This window comes from Narcine bancroftii, chromosome 1, assembly GCF_036971445.1.
Source record: "Narcine bancroftii isolate sNarBan1 chromosome 1, sNarBan1.hap1, whole genome shotgun sequence".
Taxonomy (NCBI): Eukaryota; Metazoa; Chordata; class Chondrichthyes; order Torpediniformes; family Narcinidae; genus Narcine; species Narcine bancroftii.
In genome coordinates, this window is record NC_091469.1 from 410,381,188 (window position 1) to 410,393,210 (window position 12,023).

The following is a 12,023-nucleotide window of genomic DNA, read 5'->3' on the forward strand; positions in this document are numbered from 1 at the left end:
GTTTTTTTCTTTACTTTTTTTGGAATTTTAGTTTCAAGTTTTACAATAAGGATAATCTTGATGGTTAGAATTGCTGGATTTCAGTTGTTGAAACCCCAGCAAGTCCAGGACTTTCATTCATATTGCCAAAATGGAGTCTGAGATTTCAATTGGCAGATGGCACAGCATCCATCATCATGCCCTACCACTGGACTTCACATGGAGTTGAATCTTACTGGCTAAACCATGTTACACTGGGGAATTATCTCCCCAAACTTGCATCAGAGAGAGATAAAAATGGAATACAATCAGGACAGTAAGAGAGTATTAATACAGGCAAAGAAATGTGAAAAGGTGTGAAATACAGGGCTGTCGAGTATAAACCACATACAGATCAGACAATCATTATCCATCCAGTCCACTGGGGCTTGCCACATTAATTCTCCACCCCATCTGATCTCATCTGTGGCATGCTGCATTGTTAGAATGATGCTCAACACAAGCTAGAGAAACAGCATCTCATCTTCACTTGAGGTATATTGCTGACTTCAAAATTTCTCCATGAGTAAAGCCTGACCTGCTTTTGATGCCTTGTCATGTTCCTTTGTCAGTATTCTTCTTCTCAAATTATCCTCATCCCATAGTTTATGTTCATTTTTTCCCCTCTAACTTCCCCCATTAATCCATCAACTGATTGACCTCTACAACTTTTGACAACCCTCGTCTTCAGTCTATCAGATGTATTCCCTTTGTCCTATCCAGTTGCTTTACCTTAACTGCAACCTAAAACTGTTGTTTTCACAGATGCTGCCTGACCTGCTGAGTGATTCCAGTCTTTTCTGTTTTTATTTCAGGTTTTCAGCATTTTTGTGTAATTTTCATGCATGGGCCTTTGGATTTCAATGGAGATTCTAAAACTATGAATTAGGAAGCATGATTTTAGGCAAATACCACTTTTTCTAAAATTATTTTACTTTATGGCTCTTTTATTCAGAAGTTTTAAATTTTTTACTGCAATCTAAATGGTTATTGATTTGGAGGCATAAAGGAAACTGTGAAATTACTTGCTGTGGTGACCCTGAACTTTTGTCCGGTCCACATCTGATCTTCCAACGTGGTTAATTTTCACTACAAAGTAGCTTATTACAACATACTCAATTCAATGACAAATCAGGATTGAACAAATGTTGGTTCTGAAATCGGAAATATTTGTAAGTTACTTATTCTTACCTTGCAAAGCTTTACAGTCAATAATTTCCACATATGCCTCCAGTTTATCTGCTGCTTCTCTGCAGATAGCCTTTGCTAATGTAGTTTTCCCACTACCCTGAACAAATTTAAATTCCAGATTATTAGCACGATAGAATAATAATTCATTCAAAGCTGTTTACTTAAATCTTAATTAAAAACAAGTGTAGAAGCAGCACTTTCCTATGTTCTTTCTGACCATCAATCAGTGGTTAGTAGTCTGATAAAGGGATTGTGTAAGGAGACAGGGGATTTTGCAAATGAGGCAAGGTAATCAAAGCAAGGTAATGTTGAAATGAGGTTCTATTGCAACTGTGCAGGGCACTGGTGAGACCCCATCTGGAGTATTCTGTGCAATTTTGGTCTCCTTACTTGAGAAAAGAGACCACAATAAGAGGAGGTACACCAGGATGATTTCTTAAATGAGGGGGTTGGAGTTTAGAAGGATGGGGTGATCTTATAGAAACATATAAAATTATGAAACAAATAAATACTTCCACTGACAGGAGAGACTAGAACTAGGGGACATAGCCTCAAGATTCAGGGGAGTAGAATTAAGAGAGATCAGAAGCAACTGTTTCTCCCAGTGAGTAATGAATTTGTGAAATTCTCTGCACAATGTATTCACGACAGATTTTTGAATAATGGGGAATTATGAGGAACATGTGAAAAAGTGGAGGTGAATCTACAGCCACATCAAACATGATCTACTGAGTGGCCACACTCAGGCTAGTCAGGAAGGTTCAGATGCGAGGTATTCACGGTGAAGTAGTGAATTGAATTCAACAATGGATGGACGAGAGAAGCCAAAGATTAGTGGTGGATGATTGTTTGGAGTATTGTGTCCAGGTTTGGTCACGAACAACAGGAAAGACATCAATAAGATAGAAAGAGTGTAGAGAAAATTTACCAGGATGTTGCTTGGACTTCAGAAACTGAGTTATAGTGAAAGGTTAAACAGGTTAGGATTTTATTCCCTGGAGCGTAGAAAAATGAGGGGAGATTTGATAGAGGTATTTAAAATTATGAGGGGGATAGACAGAGTAAATGTAGATAGGCCTTTTTCTCTGAGGGTAGGTGAGATACAAACCAGAGGACATGGGTTAAGAGTGAAAGGGGAAAAGTTCTGGGGAAACTTCTTCACACAGCATGTGGTGGAATGAGCTGCCAGCTGAGATGGTGAATGTGGGCTCAATTTTAACATTTAAGAAGAATTTGGACAGCTCCAGGTAAGGAAGGCTATGGACTGGGTGCAGGTCAGTTGGACTAGGCAAAAAAAAATGGTTCAATCCATACTAGAGGGCCAAAGAGGCCTGTTTCTGAGCTGTAGTGTCCTATGGTTCGATGACAGAGGAAGCTTGATGGACTAGATAGCCACTCCTGTCCTTAAGTGTAATTTTTTTTAAAGACACCTTACTTTCACAGATCTTCCAAAAGGTTATCAAGTTTAGCCAGTGAGCAGATAAGTGAAGAAAAATAGAAAATCCTATGCCTGGTCAGGGTAACTTTTAGATCAGTGGTTCTCAACCTTTTTCTTTCCACTTACACACCACTTTAAGTAATCCCTATGCCATCGGTGTGCTGCGATTAGTAAGGGATTGCTTAAGGTGGTATGTAAAGAATCACTGCTCTAGACCCAATTGTTACTGAAATATTTTGCTTGAGAAAAATTGACATTGGCCCATTTCCTTTGGAGTTATGAAACCATGCACATAATGAGTCAATTAGGTACAATTAAAACAGTAATTTTCAAACTTTTTTCTTTCCACCCCCATACCACATTATCCCTTGCAGAGCACCTATAGTATAGGGAATACTTAAAATGATGAGTGGAAAGAAAAAGGTTGAGACCACTGGTTCAGATGCAGATAAAATAGTTTTAGAGGATCATGGGGTCCAGATCTTCAGGATGGGCATGCTTACAATATCCATCTGCCCGATAGATATTTGAGAGAGAAAAAAACAACCAATAGTCCTTGGCATCACAGTTAATCCTATGTTGTATGCAACTTATCCCATGGACCACATTAATCAGAGCTCAATAAGCATTGGCAGGGTTATTGAGCCTCTGATTAATATGGTCCACAGGTTAAGTTGCATATACTATAATATAGGATTGTACAAATGTGCTAAAAGGGAGGATGAACAGAGGGGTATATTGCAAAGTATAAAATATTAGGTTAAACCAACAAATTGAAAATCATCCTCATGAAGTCCCAGAAAAAGATCCTTGATGACAACATAAAATAATCATTGAACCTCACAACTCGAATTTTTGTTCAGTGCAATGTGTAATGTAAGTTCTGCTTTCTGTTTACCACAAGTGATTGACACTGGAGGCAGTTTCAGGGGAAGGCCCATTCAAAAACTATGGGCAAGCTCAAGATGATATTGTACAATTGGAAATTCAATCATCGGGGACTAGGAAAATTACTGGAGTTGAAGTCTGCAGTATTAAAAGTATACTCCATTTTATCATTTGCAGCACAGAAACAGGCCAGTTGGGCCCGACTGAACCTAGTCCCACTGACCCGCATTTAGCCCATAGCCCAAAACCCTCCATCTCTCTCCCGTCCATATATCTATCCAACCTATCTTTGAAATATTACCATCAATCTCACTTCTACTACCATTGTCAGAAATTCATTCCATACCCTCACCACCCTCTGCATGAAGAAATTTCCCCTTATGTTTCCCTTAAACATTTCCCCTTTTCCTCTCAATCCATGCCCTTTTGTTTGAATCTCCCCCACAAAAAGCATATTCACATTGACTCTACCCGATCCCCTTATAATTTTGAATACCTCTATCAAATCACCCCTCAACCTTCTACGCTGTAACTCAAACCCTGAAACCCCAGCAACATTTTTGTATATCTCCTCTGCACTCTCTCTCTATACTGTTTATATCCTTCCTGTAATTCGGCGACCAAAACTGCACACAATATACCAAATTCGGCCTCACCAATGCCTTCTACAATTTCAACATAACATCCAAACTCCTGTGTTCTATACTCTGATTTATGAAAGCCAACATACTAAATGCCTTCTTCACCACCCTATCCACATGTGATTCAACTTTCAGAGAATTATGTACCATGACTCCTAAATCTTTGTTCCACTGCATTCCTCAATTGTCTACCATTTAACGTGTATGTCCTATTTTAATTTGTCCTACCAAAATGTAGTACCTCATGTTTATCAGTATTAAACTCCATCTGCCATCTTTCCCCTTCTAACTGTCCTGTGTCACCCTGTAAGCTTTGATAATCTTCCTTACTATCCACAACACCGCCAACCTTTGTATCATCTGCAAATTTACTAATCCAATTTGCCACCCTATCAGCTAGATCGTTATTAATATATGACAAACAGCAGTGGACTCAGTACCGATCCCTGAGGCACTCCACTCAACACTGGCCTCCAATTCGACAAACAATTTTCCACCATTACTCTCTGGCATCTCCCATCCATTGTTGAATCCATTTCACTACTTCATCATTAATATCTAATGCTTCCACTTTCCTTATTAACCTCATTACTCATTAATAATCTTACTACAGTACAGAAGGGTGATGTTTCATGACTTAGGAAGTTTGTTAATTATTTGGCTTATGGTCTCAATATCAAAATCAAACTTAGGAAAAGATCTGGGAATCAGTTCTTCATTGTTTAAGTTTTATTTATTCTTATTTTCTCTTCTTTTTTGATTGCTCTTTCATGTTCTATATTCAATCCATCACCTCCTCTGTCATTCTGTCTCAATTTCTTTTTTAATCTTACATTTAATAAATAGATAGATGTTGCATGTTACATTTCAGGCTTTTATACGCCCTGAAAAACAAGAAAGGCAAGAATCTATTTCATGACAATTACTGCTTCAGCAAATTTTCAGCCTTTACAATGGTAATACTGAAAAATTACATATTTAAATTTGTGATAGCTTCCCATTATTTCAAAAAAATGCACCTTTATTCCTGTTAATAGCAGAGCTCCACTTCGGAGACCTTGTGCAACAGAGGCAAATTCCCACGCAAGCGGGTGACCCAAAAGGCTGAGAGAGATGTGCTCAAAGGCTGATGTAGCAAGCTCATGAACTGTGCTGCGAATTAATATATTTTTACATATTAAAATACAGAGCTAGGCTTGGGAAACAAAAATAATATACTACAAATGTACACTTACAAAGAATTCAATTAGACAACTTCTAGCTTAACATTTTCAGGTTAGCCAAAATGCTCACAGCATAAATTTATCCTTTACTAAGTTAGAAAACAAAAAAAAGTCAATTACGTCTTAAGCCAGCTTTCCATAGCCAGAACATCTTCACACAGATGTGCTCACCATCCCACAAAGTTTAGTATTTCCCTCAAATTTTGCTAATATATGTTTTTTTTTTAGACAAATCATGAATACAGATGGCAAATTGTTGGGAATGAAGCATTATTCATGCTGTACCTTACTAGTCAGAGCCAGCCAACCAAAGAACAATACATTTATTCCCACATATTAACTAACTTTCAATTAACAACCAATTCTCAGTCTTTATGAATATGTTATCCTTAGCTTCATGCATTCTAACCTCACTAACCAAGCACTTGTGCAGACCCTTATTGAAGTCCATTAGTACACCATTATCCACTATACTGTACATATCTTCATCAGAGCAGTCAAATGTGATCTCCTTTCATAAATCTCTGTTGGCCTGCTTAATTCTTAGATTCTTTACAAGGATTTCTGCTTCAGCAAATGGTAATACTGAAAAATTACATACTTAAATTTGTGAGAGCCTCTCATTATTTCTGCTTTCTTTCTTAAATAGCAGGGTCACACTTGTTCCCCTGCAATTTCAGTGGGAAGAATTCCAGAACCTTGTTTTGCTGGGTAAGATTATTTAGATTGCCAAAAAAAAGTAACATGGCTTTAAGGAATATGTCTGGTGTCTGAGGGAAAAGCCCAAAGTTCAAAAGTAATGCATTTTAGACAGTGAGCTTCATGGTCTGGGACTATTATACTGCAAGCTAAAAGGAACAGAAATGTAAATGTCCAGAAAGCATCATAGGCTCAGATAATTTTCATTAAATAAAAGAGAAACATAAATGGTAGGAGCATTAAAATAGGGTGTTGGACTTAGAGGCATGAGGCTAGATGGTGTGAGAATACAAGGTTACCAAGATCATTGGAATGGATTCTAATTATATGTAAACATTTATTAAGGATAGAGAGGTTTCCAATCAAAAATGTTTAATAATAAAGACAGCTGTGTTTTGTGGATAATTTGGTAGTCAAAGTTATGGAAAATATATTTTGTGAGCTTCTAGGATTTTATCAGACTCATTGAAACAATTTTTGGCAAATACTTTCCGCAAGCAAAATAATAATCAGGTCATAATTAAAAATTATATATTTCTTACAGTAATAAAAAAATGCAATTAACATAAAAGCATACAAAGAGTTCATAACCAAATTATACCTTTCTTGCCAAAATAATTCTACTACACTCGAGAAAGTACCGTTTTAGAATTGACATCTTTTTTTTTAAAATACGATCATGGTTTTAATATTGAGGAAGTCTGCAGCAAGTGGATGCAGATGTCAAAGTTGTAGAGAAATAGGGTGAACAGGGACTGTGTGCAGAAAGTTAGGAATTGGTCATGAAGTCCTTTTTTTAAAAACAGGTATCACCATGATGGCACTGGTTACTGACTTTGCAGAAATATATCTGAAGGAATGCACCCATGTGTCAAAACCAGTAAGTTACCAGTTCTGTAGTCTATCAGAGACAGACACAAAAGACTAGAAATGTTGGAAGTGAATAAATAAACTATTTCATACTGAAAACAACATTACTTAAAAATTAAGAGAAACTTTATTTTCCATGAGCTAATGACTTGAATATGGAAAATTATTAAAAATAAAGAGTAATATTCTTACCCTAAACAATTTAATTTGTAAAATGGCAGCATCTGGTCAATATCACCTACAGTCTTTACTTCAACGGAATCATTTGTTGAAAGATGTTTAATTACCTTTTCAGAAAGCAACACATAAGTTAATAATTATATTTAAAAAAAAACAAGCTATAATGAAAGATTACAAGTAGGATGCATCTATAGTGAAAATCTTTTTTTACATTTTCATTTAATGTACAAAAATTAGGCTAACAAAATCATTTCAGAAATGTACATTCAATTGCAAGAACCCAGTGCATCAAGCAGCATCAATCAGTGAGAGAAAAGAAATTGTCAACGTTTTGGGTCAGAACCCTTCCTTCAATAATAGATGTCTTGAGGGTTCCTCCAGCTGCATTTTTTTCCTCCAGATTCCAGCATCTGCAGACTCCTGTGCTCTCCTACATGCAACTGCAATTGATTTGGCAAAATTACATTTATGTAATAATTGCAAATATAACAGTAAAATAAAATCAGAATGATGCTGCAACACTCTCAAGGATATTTGTGCATCAAAAATCCTTCAAATTACTAAGCAAAAGAGATTATATTGTGGCGCTTGCAGGAGCTGAAGGAAGTGACTGCTGCCACATCGAAGGTCGTTAACGACTGTTCTTATTCAAATTCAGCTCGCCCCTTTAAGGGCAGCATGAGCTCAGTCACCTGGTGCATTGTGACGTCATAATCTCTGCCCAGGGTGTGCGCTGAAAGGGATGATGGAGTCAGAGAGAAATCTCTGATGACACCATTTCCCCACGGCAAGAGGGGCCGGTTTGCCAAGAGGATGTGTGGCACCTGCTTGCTCTGTCCACTATGGTAAACAGGTACCGCGACTCCCTTCTTGAGGCCATGCCAGACGAATCACTGCGCCACCATATGCATGGTAGTCTTTACTGATGGGTGGGCGAGATCGTGGATAAAGCTGACGACCCTAGCCCTCCACTCCTGTGGGACTACCGGGCACGGTGAGCCGGTGGAGGTGTCGCAGAGCAGCGGCTGGGCGGAGTCAGGAAGCTGGATATCCTCGAGCTGGAGATCTGAGATGGCGGTGCGGAAAGCTTGAGTTTCGGCGGCGTGCTGCTGGGCCTGCGCTAGTTGCGCGTAGTCAAGGCCAGGAGGTAGCGTGCTGATGGCCGGACGGGAGAGCGCATCTTTGCCTGCCCGGTGCTGGATGTCTGTAGTGAATTCGGACACATAGGACAGGTGGCGCTGTTGCCTGGCTGACCACGGGTCCTTGGCCATAGCCAGTGCTTGGGTAAGGGGCTTGTGATCAGTAAAAACAGTGAAAGTTCTGCCCTCCAATAAGTAGCAGAAGTGGCGGATGGCCAGGTAGAGTGCCAGGAGCTCCCGGTTGAACGCAGTGTATTTAAGCTCCGGCGGTCGCAACTGCTTACTGAAAAAGACCAGCGGGCACCACTGCCCATCTAGCCACTGTTCCATTACTCCCTCGACCGCCGTAGAGAAAGTGTCAACCGAGCATGGCGTGTGTGCTTCTGGGCGTGGGTGCATCAACAAAGTCGCCTCTGCGAGGGCCTGTTTTGTTGCAGTGAAGGCCTCGTCCGCCTCCTCCGACCAGGCCAGGGTCTTCTCTTTCGTTGCGTTCAGCGCAAAAAATGGATGCAAGATGCAGACAGTGTTGGGGATGAATCTATGGTAAAAATTTAACATTCCCACAAATTCCTGCAGACCCTTGAGGGAGGAGGATTTGAGAAAATGCTGGATGGCTACCACTTTCTCTGGTGCCAAAGCTGCCCCAGACACTGAGATGGTGTGCCCCAGGAACTGCAATGTCTGTTTCCCAAACTGGCATTTGGCCATGTTGACCATGAGACCGAATTCTGCCAGACAGGCGAACAGGATACAGAGATGGACCTTGTGCTCTTCACGGCTGCGGCTGGCAACCAGGATGTCATCTAGGTAGATAAAAAGAAAGTCCAAATCCCTACCCACTGTGTCCATAAGGTGCTCGAACATCTGAGCCACATTTTTCAACCCGAACGGCATCCGGAGGAATTCGAACAAGCCGAAAGGGGTGATAATGACGGTCTTTCCAATGTCATAAGGGTGGACTGGGATCTGGTGGTATCCGTGCACCAGATCGACTTTTGAAAAGAACCACGCGCCATGCAGAGCCTCCAACCCCCTGATGACTTCAGGACCATGTGCAGTGCGCGCTGCCCAAGCGCTGCCTGACCACCGAACGATGCCCAACTTCTGGAGCCTCAAGAATTACTCCTTTGCCTGTTTTAGCTTCTCCATTGGCAGCCGTCTAACTCTGGCGTGCAGCCTTTTGTGGAGATGTGATGGAAAACTCCATGGCGAGGGGGAGGCGACGTCAAAACATGGCTCCAGGATGGTAGGGAGGTAGGGAACTCACTGAGGATCTCGGCAAACTCGTCTGTGATGGTGGCTACCGTGGCAATTTTGGGTCTGTCGTCGTCCGCCGTGCCCAGGCGCACCGAGCGAAAAGTGCAGGCGTTGAGCAGCCTCCTGCCCCTCACGTCCACCAGCAAACCGTGAGCCCTTAGGATGTCAGCCCCTAACAGCGCGGTGCCCAACGAGGCCAGAACGAACTCCAAGTGAACTTTTCATCCCCGATCTGTATCTGTGCCCTACGGGTGCCATAGGTCTTGATTGCGGAACATTGGCAGTCCGCAGGTTTGGACCGGGGGTCCGGGTTCGAGTTTCCAGCGCTGTAGTGGGAGGGCGCTCAGCTCGGCCCCTGTGTCCACCAGGAACCAGTGACCTGTGGACTTGTCAGTGATCTAAAGGAGGCTGTTCATGTGGCCAACCGTGGGAGCCATCAACGGCGGTTTGCCTAGCCGTACCCCTGGAAGTCACAGGGCTGGCTGGAAGTTGCAGGGCTGGCGGCACTTACGGGCTTTCACTCCCCAGTGTTGGTGATAAAGGCACCATGTTGACTGGGTTCCCCCTGGCTTGTGTTTGGGGATATCTTGTGGATGGCGGGACCCCGGCTTGGAGACTTGGCTGAAGGCTGCCTCATTCTCCTGTTTGGCGCGCCAGAGGGCATCTGCCTGGGATGCGGCCTTACAGGAGTCAGAAAAGTCCTCCAGACAGATGGAGCCGGATATCTTTTGGCATCTGATCAAGGAATATCTGGCAGATGAGGAAACATGGCTCATGATCCTCCGCCAGGGCCAACATTTCATCCATGAGGGCTGAGGTCCTCCAACCCATCCAGGTGTAAGAGCCTGGAAGCACGCTGCTGGGGAGTGAGGCCAAACTTCCCCAGGAGTAGATTTTTGAGGGCGGTCTACTTGTCCACTGCTGGTGGCCGGTGAATGATGTCGTCCACCCTCGCCGCCGTGTCTTGGTCCAGCACACCCACGACATGGTAAAATTTTGTGGCGTCGGCTGAGATGTTGCGAAGGTGGAATTGTGCCTCCGCCTGCCTGAACTACGACCGTGGGTGATGGGGCCAGAAGGTGGGGGGAGGGGGGGGGAGTTTGAGGGCTACAGCGTTCACCTTGGCTGTGTCCATCGTTTGCTGGGTCCAGATAGACATCTGGGCCTGTCGGGGTCACCACTGTGGCACTTGCAGGAGCTGAAGGAAATCACTGCTGCCACACTGAAGGTCGTTAACAACTGTTTTTATTCAAATTCAGCGCACCCCTTTAAGGGCAGCATGAGCTCAGTCACCTGGTGCACTGTGACATCATAATCGCTGCCCAGCGCGTGTGCTGGAAAGGATGCTGGAGTCAGAGAGAAACATCTGATGACGCCATTTCCCTATGGCTGCCCCGCCACGTGGCGATACAAGAGGGGCCGGTTCGCCATGAGGATGTGTGCCGCCACAATATCAAACAAAAATTGATTCCAGGCAATAAAAATTGTGAAAAATGTGATCAAAAATGAAAAATTTTAAACAAAATCATCTTCATAGGTAGTCATCAGATGGAAAATGAACAATAATGTAGTTTCAAATTAATCTCAAAATGCATGCAGTATTTTTTCTTTTACACACACAAAGCCATTAGTATATTTTTCTTCTGAGCAAACTCCCTTTGCATGACTGTTGTGCTATGCACTTTCAAGTAGAGTTTTAAGCATGTGGTACAAAACTGTATCAAAAACATTAAATCTATATCCATTCTAAACAATATCAACACAAATACAAAGATTGGCTTGATTTGTCTCATTTAGAATTGTATTAAATGTTAGAGACCTCAATTTATCATTATAAAATGTACTTCATGGGAATTGATAACTTGAAGTTATAGAATATTTACCTTTATATCAATTTTGTTAATTAAACTGGGATACAATAAAAAACACTTGTTCCCTTCAGTTTCTGACTCTTCTACAATGTGTTCCACAAACAACATAAATTCAATCACTCCTGAAATACAAATAAATAATTAGCATCAATTAATTGCTTTAACATTTAAAATTTACACCTATTGGCCCAAAATATAGTACACCTAAACCTTACTACCAAGAAAATCAAAAGACAATTGGGTGTTTTGCAATTTCCTGGTGGACAATGATTAAGACAAAAATTATGTATAAATTAGTTCTTTTTTATTTATACTTTATTGCTTGAACAATAAACTGCATACCTAGAAAATGAAAATTCTGTGCGAAAGAATGATATTCAAAATTTAACACAAATCCAACAATTTCCAAATCAACATTGTTAAACTGTATCCAGAAAATAATGGGTCTGCATCAGCATCTTTGCTTGAATTAATCACGTTCTGGTAGAGGTTCATTGTATGACACATTGTTCTGACACTGATATCAAACACCCTGCTTACCTCCATCTTAAAAGTGGACAACCAAAAATTGCAATGCTGCCTTTTTCAGTCTTAATGCATTTACTACT

The 12,023-nt window shown here is 41.3% G+C and overlaps 1 protein-coding gene across 3 annotated transcripts in view; it reads right to left on the reverse strand.

Moving 5' to 3' along the window:
- The window catches only part of pex1 (peroxisomal biogenesis factor 1), a 105,701-nt gene that overhangs the window by 67,374 nt on the left and 26,304 nt on the right, over positions 1–12,023 (reverse strand). For all 3 annotated transcript variants that reach the window (XM_069913921.1, XM_069913922.1, XM_069913923.1), the window contains 4 exons: positions 11,428–11,537; positions 7,161–7,255; positions 5,196–5,328; positions 1,210–1,306 (listed from right to left, as the gene is read on the reverse strand). In XM_069913921.1, coding sequence (XP_069770022.1) covers positions 1,210–1,306; positions 5,196–5,328; positions 7,161–7,255; positions 11,428–11,537 — 435 coding nt within the window. The remainder of the gene's footprint in view (positions 1–1,209; positions 1,307–5,195; positions 5,329–7,160; positions 7,256–11,427; positions 11,538–12,023) is intronic.